This window comes from Rhinichthys klamathensis, unplaced genomic scaffold, assembly GCF_029890125.1.
Source record: "Rhinichthys klamathensis goyatoka isolate OS25496 unplaced genomic scaffold, OSU_Roscu_1.1 h1tg000635l_1, whole genome shotgun sequence".
Taxonomy (NCBI): Eukaryota; Metazoa; Chordata; class Actinopteri; order Cypriniformes; family Leuciscidae; genus Rhinichthys; species Rhinichthys klamathensis.
The window spans coordinates 492,458-510,871 of record NW_026607081.1 but is presented as its reverse complement, the minus strand read 5'-3'; the positions used below and the strand labels follow the sequence as shown (position 1 = coordinate 510,871).

Here is an 18,414-nt window from a genome sequence, read left to right as displayed (position 1 = left end):
AATTCAGAGAACTGCATTTGTCGGATTTAAATTCATCCATTTCTCCCGAAATACATTAGTGGTCGGTGAAATGGATGAAAAATAGAGTAAACTTTTTAGTTTCCTATAATGCATATCTGATATGAATAAAACACTTCGTCAAATTATAATTGAAAGGATTATTATCGCAGCTTCTATCAGTTTATGGAATTTGTAACAAACTATAAATGTCTATTTAAATGTCTGAAACCTAATTTAAACATTATGTGGTTAAAAACACGGAATAGTTTGTGATACATAAAGCACAGAGCATGTCCGTCTCTGGTTTAGCAACAGCACGTTTGAATTATCAGTGACTCACTGAACGTTATAATCACACCGTCATTATAAGTGTGCATAATAAGCATAATAAGTGTGATTACAATAATGCATTGTATGCATATAATATGTATATAAAGAGAGATAATCAAAATACTAGATATTCTGTGTAAAAAAAAAAAAATTTAAATTCTAATTTTATTCAACTTTTACTGATCATATCATTTGCAATGAAAAGATCTATTAAATGAAAACTATCCTAAATTGAAGCATTTTCACTAGTGACCCAACTTAAATAACAAAAACTAAAACATAAAGCAAACATATATATACAGTCGTGCTCAGAATTAATGGTACCCCTGGTAAATATGATCAAAAATGGCTGTAAAAAATAAATCTGCATCGTTTATCATTTTGATCTTTCATTCAAAAAATTGCCCAAAATCTAACCTTAAATTGAAGTAAAAGAATTAAAAGTGGGGGGGGAATCACTTTATGAAATGTTTTTCTCCAAAACACGTTGGCCACAATTATTGGCACCCCTAGAATCTTTTACGAGTAACATATCTCTGAAGTATATTCCCATTAATGTTTATCTTTTTTAGCACACCAGGGTGACTAGGAACATGAAATTGTCTAGCTATGACTTATTGTTTCACAGGAGTTTAAATATGAGTAAACACAAAGGCCAAATTCCCTTAATCATCCGTGACAATGAGTCAAACCAAAGAATATAGTTCTGATGCGCATCAAAAGATTGTTGAGCATCTCAAAACAGAAAGTGGCTGTAAGAAAAGAGTTTAAAATCCCCATTTTGACCATCAGGGCATTAATTAAGAAGTTCCAAACAACTAAAGATGTTACGAATCTGCCAGGAAGAGGACGTGTGTGTGTATATTGTCTTAATGCACAGCGAGGAGGAAAGTTTGAGTGGCCAAAGACTCTTCAAGGATCACAGATGGAGAATTGCAGAGATTAGTTGAGTCTTGGAGTCAGAAAGCCTATAAAAAATATCAAACAACCCCTACATCACCACATGTTATTTGGGAGAGTTTCAAGAAAAATCCTCCTCGCTCATCCAAGAACAAACTCCAGCAAATTCAGTTGTCAGACACGACTGGAACTTCAAACGGCACAGGCTTCTGTGGTCAGATGAAACTAACAAAAGAGCTTTTTGGCAGCAGACACGCAAGATGGGTTTGGTGCACACAAGGATAAAAAGTACCCCATGTGTTACAATTTAATAAACCATTGGATCTTTAATGTTGTGGGCATATTTTTCTGCTGGAGGTCCTGGACATCTTGTTCAGACACATGGCATCGTGGCTTCTATCAAATATCAACAGATAAAAAATCAAAACATGACGGCTTCTGCTAGAAATCTTAATATGGGCCATGGTTGGATCTTCTATCAGGACAATGATCCAAAACAAACATCAAAATCAATAAAAAAAATGTGTCAATGAGCACAAAATGAAGCTTCTGCCATGACCGTCCCAGTTCCCTGACATGAACCCTATAGATTGAAAATGAGTGTGTTCAACTGAAGAGGAGAAGCACCACCAACATTGATCTGGGAATCTGCAGGATCTGGAGAGATTCTGTGTGGAGGAATGGTCTCTGATCTCTTGTCAGGTCTCTTGATCTCTTCTCCAAACTCATCAGGCATTATAGGAGAAGACTATGAGTTGTTGTTATCTTGGAAAAAGGAGATTGCAAAAAGGATTTAATAAAAGGGTGCCAATAATTGTGGCCAACGTATTTTGGAGAAAAACATTAATTTCATAATGTGAATGAAATTCACATTATGAAATATGTGAATTTCATTCACATTTCATTCCCCCCCCCCCACCCACTTTCAATTCTTTTACTTCAATTTAAGGTTCGATTTTTGGCAATTTTTTGAATGAAAGATCAAAAGGATAAACCAGTTTTGATCATATTTACCAGGGGTACCATTAATTCTGAGCACGGCTGTATATATATATATATATATATATACACACACACACACACACAGTATATATACATACACACTCAACAACAGTAAATACTCGTCTACCAAAAAAAACACGGTCTACTCTCTACTGATCAAAAGCCTAACCTTTGGCTTTTTAATACATAAAAAAATGAATGCTTATAAGAGGTAGCTGTCTGATGGGAAATATTAGTCTCTTTTGGGTAAAGACATGGTTATGTTAATTTATTAATCACAGGCTGATCTGCAAATATATTGCGTGCTGGGAAAATATACTTCTTGCTCTTTTGTATATCTCACACCCCTAATTGTAGTGTGCTTACTTTACAGATTTGCATGATGATTGAATTTTAATCTTTAAATTTTAATCACAGAATTGAATCCACCACCTACATAATTATTTCATTACTTAGGAACCAGTTATTCTTTTTTCACTGAATATCTTTTTACTTATGTGTATTATCGTATTATTCTCATATACTCAAACAACTAAGCACCAGTATTATCATAACATGTCCGTGTTATGTAGTTGTTGTCATCAGAACCTGTTATACTTGTTCACAAGAATAAAGTAAATGAACATTAACTATTTTACATGAAGTGACTAAATAAGTGCATATTTAAAAACTAAGATGCACAATGTAAAACTAAACCTATACATTAATTATACCATTACACTAAGCAGTAGTACACACCCAGTGCATTAACACTTACTATACAAACCTGAAATACATAAGGTGATGATGACTTATATGTTCAGTTAGCAGTGACACTGTTCTACTGCCCTAAATAATGCCACATACAACACCAAATGTGTCATATTTAATACTTATCGTTGCTATGGAGTTTGAAACACATAAACTGTAGCAATGTATAACGTGTCCTAGTAAAACTAGGTGTGAAATGGCTATGACTGTTTTGCAAAACAAATATTTTAAAACTTCAGGTAGCAGATGTTTTTTGTAGTTAGAATCAAAGAGAATATTTTCCAACAACGATATGGCTATTTTTACCTAAATTGTATACAATTTAAAAATAACAACAAGACTTAACTTAGCTTTGGTTCTGTAATCAGTGTCGGCCTTGAAGTAAAACTGTACAACTGACAATTCAATTCAATTTCATTTCCACAAAACATATCTGAGAGACCGTTAAATAAGATATACAGAAATAATAAACTACTTCAATTCTGGTTGATACACTTTTTTAACATTTTATCATTTAAAATATAAGTAAAACTAATGCATTATCTGGTAATCACACCTGTAACCTTGCCATGACTAGTTTGGCATTGGCATTTGGTCATTATAAATGAGAATTGCCTCCTTACTATTTCTCAATCTACAGAACAATTAAACTAAGACATTAATTGGACTTAAATCCCTAAAAAAACAACAACATTCAAATTAACATGTCACTCACCCGAATTCCTATCTTCTCACAAGAGATGTGGAAGGGGTGGAGATGGACATGAAGTATATATATCCAGGGCTGCAGTGAAAAAAAGAGCTGGTTAAAGCAGGACTCACTGTTCACTCGCTTAAGTAAACCAAGTTTTCGGTTCAGTTTCTCTTAAACAAGGACAAGGACTAAAACATGTAAGTAATCAACTTTGACTACACTTCAGGTTTCTAATCTGGTTTTATTTTGCACTTATTAATTGTTTTCTGGACCCTTAACCCACCAAAAGAAAAAGGTTAAGGTGATTTACCTTGCTGTCTAGTAAATGCAGCTTGAGTTCTAGAAACATGACTTGATGATTTGAATGCTCACAGATTTAATATTTAGGTGAATACAGAAAGGAAATCAGAAAGGATTCAACAGACGTTAGTTATGAATGACCCACCTGGACTTGTGCAAACAAGTAGTGATCTTAATCTTAATGTATCTTTTAATTCATCCTTCACAATCTTTCTTTTTTTTCTGACAGGATGCATTTTGAAAACAACCCATGCCAAAACCTCTGCACCCTCGGCCGTTTCCCAGAGTTCAAAATGCAGGCGGATGACAGCTTGAAAGGTGCACCGGTTTACACCAACCCTTATGCTAACAGTTGCACAAATCCGTATGTAAACTCATGCGCAAATGTTCATGTGAATCCATGCGTAAATACATACGTGAACCCAAGCGCAAAAACATACGTGAACCAATGCACAAATCCTTGCGTTAACCCTTGTGCTACTCCATACACTAAACCTTGCAACTATGTACTCCATGCCGTGATTATGAGACTAAGGAAGTTGTCATCAAGGAGTGCGTAAAAGATGGCACAATCAAGCGAGAAGGTGGAGGTGATCGTAAGAGTCGTGGATCGTTGTCCTGAAATGCATGATGGGAAATGTGTTGTAATAACACAATGAATGATCTGTTTGATATTTAATGAGCTTTCTTCTGCTTTTTCGTTTTCTCAGAAACTGTCCTCCGGGTGAGTAAAGTCGATCTTCTCAAGTGCAGGACCGGACAGAATCGTCAGGAGCATCACACACATTGTTTCCCTGATGATCACCTCATCGTCCGCAGAGGACAGTGCTTCAATATGTGGGTTGATCTGTGCCGTCCTTTCAATCCCAGTTGTGACAAACTCCACCTGGAGCTGAAACTAGGTTAGTTACTGTATGACCTGTGCGTGGATGACAATATAGGACATGCAGATGCAGTGTATGTAGAGGAGGAACATGCATTTCTACCCTCACTGGAAACACTTGTTCTTCTGTGTGCTTTACAGGTCATATCCCATCCGTCCGAGACGGCACTCATGTGGTCGTTCCAATAGTGGAAGAATTCAAGAAAGACTGCTGGGGGGCAAAGATTGTTGAAAAGGGCCAAAACCGAATCAAACTGTGTGTGCAATCTGTTCCGACTGCTTGCGTTGGACGATACCAACTCAGTGTCGTGACTCACTGTACAGGAGGAAGATTCACTTCACCATGTGTTCCTGAAAATGACGTTTACATGCTGTTCAACCCCTGGTGTAAAGGTACGCGTTTCATTACACAGAAACCTAATTATATGAAGATTAAATTGAATGCGGAAAGAAAGAAAGCACGATTAAAACATTATGAATGTTCTCTGTCCTCAGATGACTGTGTGTACCTGCATGAAGAGGCGGAGAGAGTTGAGTATGTGCTGAACGACATGGGCAGAATCTACTATGGGACTAAACAGCAGATTGGCTGCAGGACATGGAACTTTGGTCAAGTAAGTGTTAAACTTTTGTTCATATATTCACATACATATATTCTAAAAGTGCCAAGTGCCATATGTCAGGAAAACTCTGCAAAACCATTGATTTCAAAGTGGACTGTGTGTTACAAAAAAAAAAAAAACGTTACAAAAGATAGCATTCCTGATGTTTCACAATTTCTAATTTCCTCACTCTGCCGTCTGAATCGTAGTTTGAGGAGGGAGTCTTGGCTGCATGCTTATATGTGCTGGAGAAGAGTTGTACCCCTTGCACAGGATGGGGAAGTCCCATCAACATTTCCAGAGGGGTGTCTGACATGGTGAGTAATCATTTTCTTTCTATCTATGTTGGAAAGCCTAACAAAACGGTCTGATTTGCTCTGTTCTAAGTATGGTACATATGCATGAAGTTTGCTACATAAAAAAACACAACATTTTCAACCATCTCTCTTTAACAGGTTATTGCCAACAAAGACTGTGGTGTGTTGGTGGGTAACTGGTCAAACTGCTATGGAGACGGAACTGCTCCTACTTCCTGGTGCAGCAGCAGCGCCATCCTGAAACAGTTCCACAAATGTGGAGGAAAACCTGTCAAATATGGACAGAGCTTGGCCTTCGCTGGAGTCACCAACACACGTAAGAGTTCAGGCAGAATGGACAAGGAGAAAATAAGGGTTAAGAAAGGGATTGTAGATGTAATGCACTTATTCTTCTTCTCGTAGTGTTGAGATGTTTGGGCATTCCTGTTCGTCCGGTCACAAACTTCTGTTCTGCTCATGACACTGACGTTTGTTTGACAAATGACGTTTATTTGGATGAGAAATTTCAGCTGATTGATGACATGAACCGTGATTCAATCTGGTAAGTATCATGAACATTTGTGATGTCACCAAAAGTTCCTCTGAATATGTATGAAGTGAATGTCTTTCTTCTTCTCTTCGTGTAGGAACTACCACGTGTGGAATGAGGCCTGGATGTCCCGTCCCGACCTGCCATCTGGTTTTGGAGGTTGGCAGGTGGTTGACTCCACTCCTCAACTGACCAGCCAGGGCTTCTTCCGCTGCGGCCCAACATCTGTTGCTGCGATCCGCAGTGGACAGACCTTCCTGAAGCACGACGTGCCCTTCCTTTTCGCAGAAGTGCGTTAATTCCTTTAATATAGCATTCTGTCATACATAGATTAACATACAATGACTTATAATTCCTGTTTGTCTCCTTGTGTTCTAGGTGAACAGTGATAAAGTTTACTGGCAGAGGAAAAGAAATGGAACATTTGGTGTTGTCCACGTTGAGAAGGATGTAGTAGGTCACTGCATCAGCACCAAGGCTGTCGGCTCAGATCAACGTGTAGATATCACAAACCTCTACAAACACCCACTGGGTAAGAATCCATACATATGCCACAAAATACATACATTTGAATTGGTAAGGGATGTGGTGTAACCCATGCTCCAGACACATTAAGCCATGGTGCTTAAGAGGATGAGGTTTGAGTCAATAACACTCCCTATAATGTCTTTCTCCCAAAAAAAGAAACACCTGGATAGTAAAAGTGGAACAAGGATCAATCATTTTAATTGTACATTCACCTGCTCCTGCTTCCGTTGATCAGGTTCTTCGGAGAAGTGTACTGCTTTGGAGACAGCCCTTCGTCATGGCTCCAAAAGTTGCACATACCCACTGCCCTGCGCTGAGGATGTCGTCTGTGAAGTCAGCCTGAAGGATGATGGACTGTGTGTGGGAAAAGATGCCGTGCTTTGCATCAATCTAAAAAACAAGTGCAGCTCACCTCGTAGCGTCACCCTCCACAGCCATGCGGCAGCCATGTACTACACTGGAGTCAGGAAGACCTTCCTGAAGAGAGACCAGACCTGCATCGAGCTCAAGCCCTCTGAATGTGAGAAATGATCAAGTTTGAGTTGCAATACATGAGACCACTCAGTTACTGGTGCAGCTTATGTGTAAAGTTAATAATGCAAATTAGCAAACAATCTGTTAGATATTTAAAATAGAGACTTGTAATGAAAGCATATCCCTTTTCCCACTATAGGCAAACCTATGGAATGGACCCTGAGTTATGACGAGTATAAGGAACACCTGGTGGATCACGCCCCACTGATGCTCAACCTCTTTGGACACGTCGCTCAGACTAAGCAGATTCTGGCCACCCAGTACAGCTTCAGACTGCGCACTCCAGATCTAGTTCTCGCTGTGAGTTTAAAGTATTCAACTTATTCCGTTGAACAGTTGGAATGGTTTCGTGCTAAAATTGTGTCTTGTATGTGGTTCTTCTCAGCCTGTATGTGATGCAGTCCTGGGTCAAGAAGTGGCGGTCAAAATCACCTTCCAGAATCCACTGGCTTGTGTCCTAAAGAACACTGTATTCCGCTTTGTGGGACTTGGACTGAAGCACCCCAGAGTTGTTAACTATGGGTATAATTAATTTAATGAATTGGTCGATTAAATAATAAATATGTTTTGCATTATTCTGTTCTTACATTCTCCAATTAATTATATACAATAATTTTAAAATATATAAATTATATAAATATTAAATAATCCTTTTTCTTCCTCAGTGACATTGCAGGCCATGCCACTGTGTGCCTGACGGAGAAGTTTGTTCCCAAGTGTCACGGCCACCACAAACTTCTGGCCTCATTCGACTGTCCTCAGCTCACTCAGGTGCATGGATTCACCAACCTTGTGGTCAAACAGCACTGTTAAACCAATCGAATAACCGAAAGAGAGGAAATTTCGATTGGAAAAGAAAGTGTTGTTCATTAAATGCTTCAGTAATATTTTCCAATGTGTGTTTCACATGATTTGCAAACACTGTTTCACTTCATCTAACTAAAGACAAATGTCACAGATTGATTGTGGCCTTGGAACTTGATTTCTAAATATTGTGATTTACATCCTGTTGATTAATAATTTCCCTTCTTTAAGTAATGTATTGGGATATGGGATTAGTAATTCCTTCTAATGCAGATTAAGATTATGTCTAATTGAAATGAATGAAATAAGAAAAAAGCTTTTTTTCTCATGCTAATAATGTCGATGAAAACCTTTGAAACTTGTGGCTTATTTTCTCTTAATCACTTTATTGTTAATCGTGTCTCTGTGCAGTCGCAGCATTAATAAAACATATTTTAAATGAATCATGTCTGTTTATGATGTGAAATTCTGATTTATTATAAATAAATAGCATCATCATAAAATGTAATGTTCTTACACAGCTTTAAAGGTAGCGTCAATTTTCTTTTAGATTATTGGAACAGATATGAGACACACACATTTAAATGATCAATATAAGTATAATTATTATTACAATTATTATTAGTATTATGATTAGTATTATTACTGTTATGTGGTCATAACTTTTACACATCATAGATGACTGACAATCGTACAATTTGTGGTAAATTGGTATTCGATGAAAGTTGTCCTCAGTGGTGGAGGAGAAAATGTTATTTCGTTATTCTTATATTCTCATAAATTAAAAAAAATCACTATAATTTGACATTAAGTAAAATTGTCACACCTTCGAAAAGCCCGCCTCTGAGTCTCTTGTCAGCCAAGTCGCTGTGGAGACGGAGACGGACACGGACCTTGAGCTCGGCGACTTCTCCAACTTTGGGGGATTGGGTTGGTGGGGGGTGGACGTTGGACGGACTTTTGACTTGAGCTCGGCGACTTCTAAGGGCCACCCCCCCTGCCTCGGGCCCTGGGTACTCGGTACCCTTTTCCCCCCGCTACCACGCCCCTGATTTCTGTATTATACATTCTTTATTCTAATATTCTGAGATATAGAGTTTTGATTTCCATGAGCTGTAATTATTGGCAGAACTATTCAGATAATTTACTTAAGTAAAAGTAATATCACACTGTAAAATAAAAAAACATGAATGCAAGTATTGAGTATAAGTAGAAATAGATGTGCAAAAACTCATTGTACAGTAAAATGTTCCCTGTCAGTCAAGTTTCCATCCACTTGTCAATCGAATTTATCGAAAGCTTCTATCGAAAGCTTCCTTCATTTATAGCATCAAATAAACATGAACGAACATAAGAAGGAATGTTGTTTTAACCGCAGAAAGGCATCCGTACATTCCGTTTTTCAAGTTCAAGTCCTCCCATGTTAATCTACTAACTCTCCTGACTGCTTTGTCGGACAAAATGGTGGATGGCGAAGTGTGATTGGTCAGATCACCTGTCAATCAAGCTCCCTGCGAAGGGTCAATTTATAAAGAAATGAAACCATAAAATACCATTTGGCGCTCTTGAATGTGTTGTGATAAATCGCTGTCTTAGCCGCCTATAGCTATAATTCACGAGCAGACTGTGCAGTGTGCACTGATCATCTCTATTTCTATTACTAGTTATAGTATGAAATAAATATGAATGAACATGAAGGTATGTTGAAAGATACAACTTACCGAAATGCGTCATGTCTAGGGATGGGAATTGATAAGATTTTATCAATATCAATGCCACTAACGATTCTGGTTATCGATCCGATTCTTTAACGATTCTCTTATCGATTCCTAATAGCACTGTGTGGAAAAAGGTAGTCATGCTTTTTCGGGGGGGGGGGGGGGGGGGGGGGGAAACCAAGTGGTTTTATTTGTTTTAAAGCTTACACTTGACTAAGCAAACTGTACTTTTTATGTAATTTATGTAATAAATGGAACCTTATTGTAAAGTGTTACCGATTAGATGAAGTTCCTAAACGTAAGTTAGGGAGGAGCGAGCCCATCCAATCTTTCAATCAACAAACAGAGTATATAAGCAGCCGCTTACCTCTCCCTAGTATCAGCTGTTCCAGTATCATTGCTGCTTCATGGAATAATGTCCGACATCCCGGAAATACAGCTCTTCCCGTCAGACGACGAACTGACGAGCCTTCCCGAGACTCCGACAGCCTCACCCCGTGTAAGATCGGAAATCGTAGATCATCTCCACGAGCGTTCTGGCCGAGAAATCCAGCGCTCATACAAACCACGCTCCAAAAGACAACGCTCTCCTCCACCTTCAAGACCGCCAGTTTTAACTGTGCCTCGTCCGTCTTCTCAGATTTCATCTCTCCACGCAACAGCCGCTAATACACCGATTCCACCCATTTCGAAATGTTCAGTCAACAGCCTACGTCAAGTCCTTTCCAGTTCCGGAATCCATTTCTCCCGCAGATCGTCTAAAGTGCAACTTTACGATCTCTTCATCAGTTCCTTCAGTTCCAGCACCGGGCATCCTGATCCCACAGTATCTCAACGCGCCGATCCAAAGGCTACCGGCAGCGCCGCGGCTCGCACTTCCTCGTCCGCCGGTATTTCCACCCGGCCAAAAACAGCGGCCGCAAAGAAGAAGCGGAACTATTTTAGTTCCGCTTCTTCTCCAGCTCCAACAAACTTCATCCAGTCAGCCCCACTCCCCAGGCAAGAACCAAACTTTCAATCACTTTTCTTAGCACTCCCATCTGCTTCTCCAGCTTTTTCTAATCCTCTTCATAATAACCCTTGTGCCAGGCCACCTTCGCACACGGTTACATTTCTATCATCCCCAAACCAACCTACCCAAAGAGCGTGAGGTTGCCTTCGCTAGCTATCCCCCCTCCACCCCCTCCTCTTTCCTTCCATTCCAATTCACCCCATTCCTTTCCTCCCACCTCTATCTTCCAATCATATACTAATATTCTTCCCAGTTCACATCCGAGCGTGAGGCTGCCTCCGCAAAGGACTTCTTCTCCTTTCTTTCCCACAAACCTTCCCATTCCTCCAACTTCAGCCCATGCCAGCCATTTTGGACACCAGCCAGTAATGGGACCCTCCGATCATCATTTATCTACTTTTCCCAACACTCACACCTACTCTCCAGGTACAATCCGCTTGCCAGCCCATTCACTCTCCACAGCAGTCCATCTTCCAGCTCCTCCTAATGCAGTGGCCATGGAACCACCTCCAGTTTCAGCCCATCTCCGGTCCTTAATTCTATCAGGTGCAGATATCGATCTTCCTTCTCTACTGACTTCCGTCCCCCTCAATGAATCCCACCGCTCGTTTGATTGCGGCCCATTAACCATCAATCTTAAAAATTCTGTACAACCTTTAAAACGAGTTCTCACACTCGCAGAATTCTGCATCGCTTTTGCTAGATATACTGAAGTAATTTGCACTTAATTTCCAGCCAGACGCAAGGAATTAAACGACTACCTCTCCATTATAGCAGAGCTCAGTCTTTCTTTCGGAGGTAGTCATTTTTATACCTATCATAAGCTTTTTTCAGCTAAATGTGCCGCCCGTGTCACCCACTGGAACCAGTGTCCTTATTGGGGAGCTCTGGACCTCTAACTTTACAACAGAGTCTTCTTAGGCGTTCGGAGCCTTTCTTGCGCCATCTGCAGGTCCATTATTCATTCTACTTCAGAACGTCCCCAAACCAACCCAGATCATCCAACCCATCCAGCCCCTTTCCAAGAAAAATCCACCGCCTACGTCCCTCAACCAAGGAACGACCGCAGTCAGATATTCACCTCAGTTTCAGGTAGAAAAGTATGCAACAGCTTCAATTCCTCAGGTTGCAACAGACAACGATGCCGCTTCCTTGATGTCTGCAATTTCTGCGGCGGAGCTCACGCCCGTTCCATTTGCCCCGTGCGCCGCTCCTCTGCTAACCTCAATAAAAAATTTCAAAAGTACCTCTCTAGTGCAATCATCATTTCATCACTAGCTAGAGAACTACACAACCATCCAGACAAAAACTTCACCCAGTTTCTTCTTACAGGCCTGAAAGAAGGTTTTGACCCCGGCTTGGTAAGCATACCTAATTCCAGCCTGATTTGCAACAATCTTCAATCCGCGACAGCCGAACCCGATATAGTGGAAACCCTAATCAAAAAAGAACTAGATTCAGGATTCATGATCGGCCCTTTTGATTCTCCACCTTTCAAATTATTCCGTATAAGTCCTATCGGAGTAGCCACTATAAAATTTTCAGGCAAAAAACGAATCATCATCGATCTCTCGGCTCCCCATGGAAATTCCCAACCCAGTATCAACAGCCTAATTCTTCTAGACGAATTTTCACTGCACTACCACGACATAAACCAAGCAATATCTCTCATATAAAACGCCGGTTTCGGAGCCTGGCTAGCAAAGGTCGACATTACATCGGCCTTTAAAGTCATGCCGCAAAGGTCGACATTACATCGGCCTTTAAAGTCATACATCGGCCTTTTCGGCATTCGTTGGCACGAAAAATACTACTTCGCAGTGCGGCTAACTTTCGGCTGTAAAAGCAGTCCCAAAATTTTTGACATGCTTTCAGAAGCACTCTGCTGGATTCTTCAAAACAATCACGCAATCCCGTACCTCATCCATCTCCTCGACGACTTCCTCGTCATCTCACCAAGTAATTTCCCTCCAGCAAAACACTTAACCGTCATCCAAACAGTGTTTTCCAAACTAGGAGTTCCCCTCTCTCGAAAAAAAACCGAAGGCCCTTCTACGTCATTGGAATTTCTTGGAATCCTCCTAGACTCTGTCAAATTCCAAGCTTCTCTCCCCAAAGAAAAAATAGATCGCATAATCACAATCGCATCAAATTTGCTGGAAGCTAACCATTACAGCAAGCGCGATCTGCTTTCTCTCCTAGGCCACCTAAACTACGCAATGCGCATAATTCCCCAAGGCCGGCCTTTCATTTCCCATCTGCTAAGTCTCGCTACCTCAGCATCTAGTTTAGAAGACATAATTTCACTAAGCCAACCATGTAGGGCAGACCTGAAATTATGGATCTCATTCCTCAAACAATGGAACGGGATTACCTTCTTCTACACCGACTTCGTGTCCCGACCTTGCGACATCACCCTGTTCACTGACGCTGCCCCCTCCAAAGGTTTTGGAGGTTTCTACAGAGGACGTTGGTTTGCCTCAACCTGGCCTCCTGAGCTAACCAATACACCTCAAACCGCTGATTCGACCGCCCTGTTCGAGCTATATCCCATAGTAGTAGCAGCCTATCTATGGGGATCCGAATGGTCAACAAAAAACATCCTGTTCCACTTTGATAATTCCGCCACCGTTTACTGTATCAACAAAAAACATTCCAATGCTCCAAAAATCATGCCCTTTCTAAGGCGCCTCATTTGGATCTCTGCCTGTCATCAATTCATCATCAAAGCTGAACATATTCCAGGTCACAAAAATGAAATAGCTGATGCTTTATCCACTTTTCTTTTCCAGAAATTCAGAACATTGGCTCCGGAAGCAGACTCCAATCCAACTCCAGTTCCACCTTATTCATAACTCATATTCCTCTAGACCATCCCCTCAGTCATCTCCATACCCTATCCATGAATACCATCCTACAAGCTGTTTCTCCCAGAACGCTTCAAACATACTGGACAGCTTGGGGTTCTTTCAAAAAATTCCACAGAGCTCACAACATGGTCTTTCCAGAGTTTTCCCTCCTCTCAATATCCTCCTTTATAAAACGGTTAGTTCCAATCCTTGATTCTGATTGGTCAATAGCTGTGCTTTATTCACGATAAAACACGGCTATGACCGCTTCACCCAACGGTTCTATGTATCACTACACAACACCCCTAGCAACCACTCTTAGCAACTTAAACAGATGTTTCATCTCATTGATATTGTTCATTTAAAGCTAGAGCAGAGCATTGTGAGAGATCGAGTAAGCGAGTGTACCTGCATTTACAGTAGACGTAGCATTTTCCTTCAGGTCAGTCCTATATTCATAATAAAAAAATGCGTTTGAATGTCCGCTGCATATTTTGTCCTTTTAACAGTCATGGGGTTTTCCGTGCATAACGTTAGTCATCTGTCAGTTGCGTCTGTCTTCTCCGTGATCACAAGTTCGAGTCCTTTCAAAAGCCTTCTCTACAGACTCACTCACTCACTCACTCATAAAGACAGTCTTTGCCGCCATCTATTGGCGAAATAATATATGTAACTTCTGTTGCTGTTCACGTTCCGGGACTATTTTTTCCAGCGGAAGGCAGGCTTTTAGTGATTTTACTTCATGAAAGTTGCATAGATACATATTTTTCGGCTTTAATATTTTTATTGTGTGGCAACCGTTTTATAAAAGCAATAAGGTACTCGAGGCAAGTGCTGTATCGTGAATAAGTAACGGCTGAAGGGGTTGCAGGCACTCCGCTTCGCGTCGTGCCTAACAACGCCCTCCAGCCGTTACTTATTCACGATACAGCACAGCCTCTCGTACCTTATTGCTTACTCGTCACATACCTCCATCACACCACCTCAATTAAACCAGGATCAATCAAAGTCTACCTCAGCGGAATTCATTTCTTTTTTAAGCTACTCCATGGCCAACAGTGCCCCAACATTTCAAATCCCCAGATTTCTCTCCTCATCAAAGGTTTACAAAAAACCAATCCCCCTTGTCCAGACTCTAGACAACCTTTAACCATCGACATTCTCAGCATCTGCCTAACCACTCTCCGCTCAGGTCTTTTTTCTCCCATCAAAGCAAGAACCCTAGATGCCATGTTCAATTTGGCTTTCTTTGGTTTTCTCAGAGTCTCAGAATTTACCATCAACTCAAACTTCAACCCATCCATCCATCCCACGTTCTCCGACCTCCAAATAATAAACTCCAACACCATACGTTTCAACATCAAACAAAGCAAAACCGATCAATTGAAACATGGTCATTCGATTTTCACCTTCAATTTGCCAACCCCTATCCAACCATACCAGTCCTTAAACTTTTTTCTCCACCAGAGGAAATCCCAAATCACCTCTTCTCTCGATCCTCTCTTCATCGATGATGATAACCTCCCGGCCTCCAGACATTGGTTTCAAAGGAACCTCAAATCCATCCTCAACAGCTCCGGCATCCCAACCAAACAGTTTTCTTCACATTCCTTCCGAATAGGTGCAGCCACCACAGCAGCACAAAGGGGCCTTTCCGATCACCAAATCAAAATGCTAGGCCGATGGTCATCCCACGCCTTCGAAACATACGTTCGTTCAGATCTACATAACATTAGACAAGCACAACAAGCACTAGCATCCTTCTGAGTCTGGACCGCCTCTCCCTACTATTCGCATCTCCCCGATTACCTAGCCCCGCAGGGCGTGTTTCCATCTGGATGCAGTGAGAGCTCTCCCTTTTCGGATGTGCGTGACCTACCACTCTTGGACTTGCTGTGTGGGCTCTCCCGTTTTGATTGCCGAGTGAACTCCCTATTTATACATATGGGGGGGCTCTCTCCTTCGAAACGCAGCGGGAGCTCTCCCGGTCGAATCGCAGTATGAGCTTTCCGTTCGGGTGCCGTGGGGGCTCTCCCTTTCCGAATCGCTGTGTGATCCTTCATGTTTTTAACCATGGAGGCTCTCCCGTTCGGATCGCAGTGTGGGCCCTCCTATCCGAAAAAATCAGGACTGGAGGTACCAAGGATCGTACGTCCCTCGAACGCGACGGGCCATTATGTCTTTATGTGATCTTCGCCCCCTGCGTCAGAAGGATGGTAGTTCTGCTTTTCCTATGTATACCGTAGGCTCCCGCTTGCTGCGTAGGGAGTTTCGCTTCAGATACTGGTGGCCCGTTTGCCTTTAGGGACGAGGACCTTCTTCCCCGTTTGTGACATCTGGAAGCCCCATGTTTTCTAACTCCATGGAGCTCCATGTCATGGATGTGGCAGGGCGTTCTCCAACCTCGTACTCAAACCTCCAGTCCCAAGATACTCCCGCAGGAGTAATATCTGAAAGTCACTGCCGCAGCAGTGCAGCGGTGAGATGTACCCCAGTCAAATTTCCACAAGCCCATGTCGTTTCACTCCACAACGAACGCAGGCACACTCTTTCAAACACAGCTCCCGCCGGAGCTCCACTCATAGCCCCACATGGTGGGCATAGTAGGGAGACGCAGTTCCAGCCAGGAGCCCCTTTAAACATATCACTGCCGCAGCAGTGTCCATCCATGCTCCATACAGCTTTCAATTTCCACTCTTTCGGGGGGTAACATACTTTAAGCTTATAGGCATCCTGTATTTGATCACGTTATTCTAACTTGCTGTCCCAAATATTTATTCAACACTTTTGGGGGGTATATCAGAGCTCGAGTTGAAGCTGCTTCATCGAGCCCCTCTCCAGCGGACAGCAAGCCAAATAAGTTTAACCTAATATCTTAAAGATTTTATGGGCAAACGAACTCGTTAAATGAAGTTCCTAAACGTAAGTTAGGGAGGAGCGAGCCCATCCAATCTTTCAATCAACAAACAGAGTATATAAGCAGCCGCTTACCTCTCCCTAGTATCAGCTGTTCCAGTATCCCTCCACCTCCCCAAACTCCACCTTCATCTTAGGTACCTTGCCCTTTAATTAACAGGTCCTACATTTAGCCACTGGGGGGTATATCAGAGCTCGAGTTGAAGCTGCTTCATCGAGCCCCTCTCCAGCGGACAGCAAGCCAAATAAGTTTAACCTAATATCTTAAAGATTTTATGGGCAAACGAACTCGTTAATTACCAATTAAACGTCCTGTGAGTTCAGTGTTGGAAAGATCAGTTGTTTTAACCATTCATTCAAACGAATCGGTTCAAATGAGTCATTAGTTTTCGCGAATTGGACGTGTCATCGGACGTGTGCCGGCGGTTGGGACATCCCACAAGATGTGTGTCATTACAGAAAACATTTCATCACTGGATAGTTTTTTTCGTTTATTTAAAGTGTGGTTTGAAACTTTAGTCTCCCGAGTCCCGACCTTACCATCGTGTCGTTTATTTTGATTAATATGTGCGAGGGAGAGAGAGCAAGACAGCGCTTAGTTTTGAGACGGTGAAGCCGCCTTGCTCCGAAGAGAGAGTGTGCGCGCGCGCGACCGGAGCTCTCTCTCTCTCTCTCTCTGCTCGTTCAGTTAAACATGCGCCCTGTCACATGCGCAGCAGTTCATCTACATTACTCACCGATCAAATAAGACTTTGGCGGTACAAAAATTCGCTTTGGACGCCGTGCTATGGTGCTTGATAAAGGACAAATGGGACAGTTGTGAGTTCACGGTCTGTAGCCTACATACTATGGCTGACTCAGAGCAGGAGCATCGATAAGAGGACTCGTTAACGTCGAGGCCCTACAATATCGATGGATCGTAAAACTTAGAACCGGTTCTCGAGTGGAACCGGTTTTCAATTCCCATCCCTAGTCATGTTGTATGTAATGTCTCGTCAATGTCATGTCACATACATTTACCTTTAAAAAAGCCATTCAATGACAATAAATTAATTAGTTAATTAGGAAGAAATTAACTCTACAGGAGCATTTTCGTATATGCACTATATTACAGTAATTTTTTTTCTTGGTCGGTTCTTCATTATTTAAAAGCAGGGTAGGTGATTTGTTTCCAGATTTTTTTTTTTTGTTGTTATACTGGTTGAAAGTCTCTTCACATCCTGATAGTAATCACTAAGTTAAATGGTCTAAAACTCCAAATATATATAAATATCATGTGTGGAAGGCGCAGGTACGATGTGCAATGGTGCGATTTCCTACTTGCCTGTCAACATGTGTATTTCCATACCTCCGTGCATCATCACGTTTCATGCAATGAGTTAGACGGGCATAAGTCACCGAGCACTGCAACCAAAACAGCAGCCACCTTTAAAGTTCCCCCTGAACCAAAACAACGAGCTTTTGCTGCATTCATGCCATAACTACTGTTAACGAGTTTGTTTGCCCATAAAATCTTTAAGATATTAGGTTAAACTTATTTGGCTTGCTGTCCTCTGGAGAGGGGCTTGATGAAGCAGCTTCAACTCGAGCTCTGATATACCCCCCAGTGGCTAAATGTAGGACCTGTTAATTAAAGGGCAAGGTGCCTAAGATGAAGGTGGAGTTTGGGGAGGTGGAGGGATACTGGAACAGCTGATACTAGGGAGAGGTAAGCGGCTGCTTATATACTCTGTTTGTTGATTGAAA

At 41.5% G+C, this 18,414-nt stretch overlaps 1 protein-coding gene across 1 annotated transcript; it reads left to right on the top strand.

Annotated features, from left to right (window-relative positions):
• The first annotated feature begins 3,795 nt into the window (after nt 1–3,795).
• On the top strand, nt 3,796–8,393 carry LOC130076260 (protein-glutamine gamma-glutamyltransferase K-like). Its single transcript, XM_056241283.1, has 14 exons — nt 3,796–3,873; nt 4,206–4,294; nt 4,687–4,878; nt 5,001–5,252; nt 5,355–5,473; nt 5,671–5,778; nt 5,917–6,094; nt 6,181–6,319; nt 6,405–6,597; nt 6,686–6,839; nt 7,071–7,355; nt 7,509–7,669; nt 7,755–7,891; nt 8,035–8,393. Coding segments are annotated over exons 1-14 (2,157 nt in total). The 5' UTR covers nt 3,796–3,871; the 3' UTR covers nt 8,183–8,393.
• Nucleotides 8,394–18,414: the final 10,021 nt, after the last annotated feature.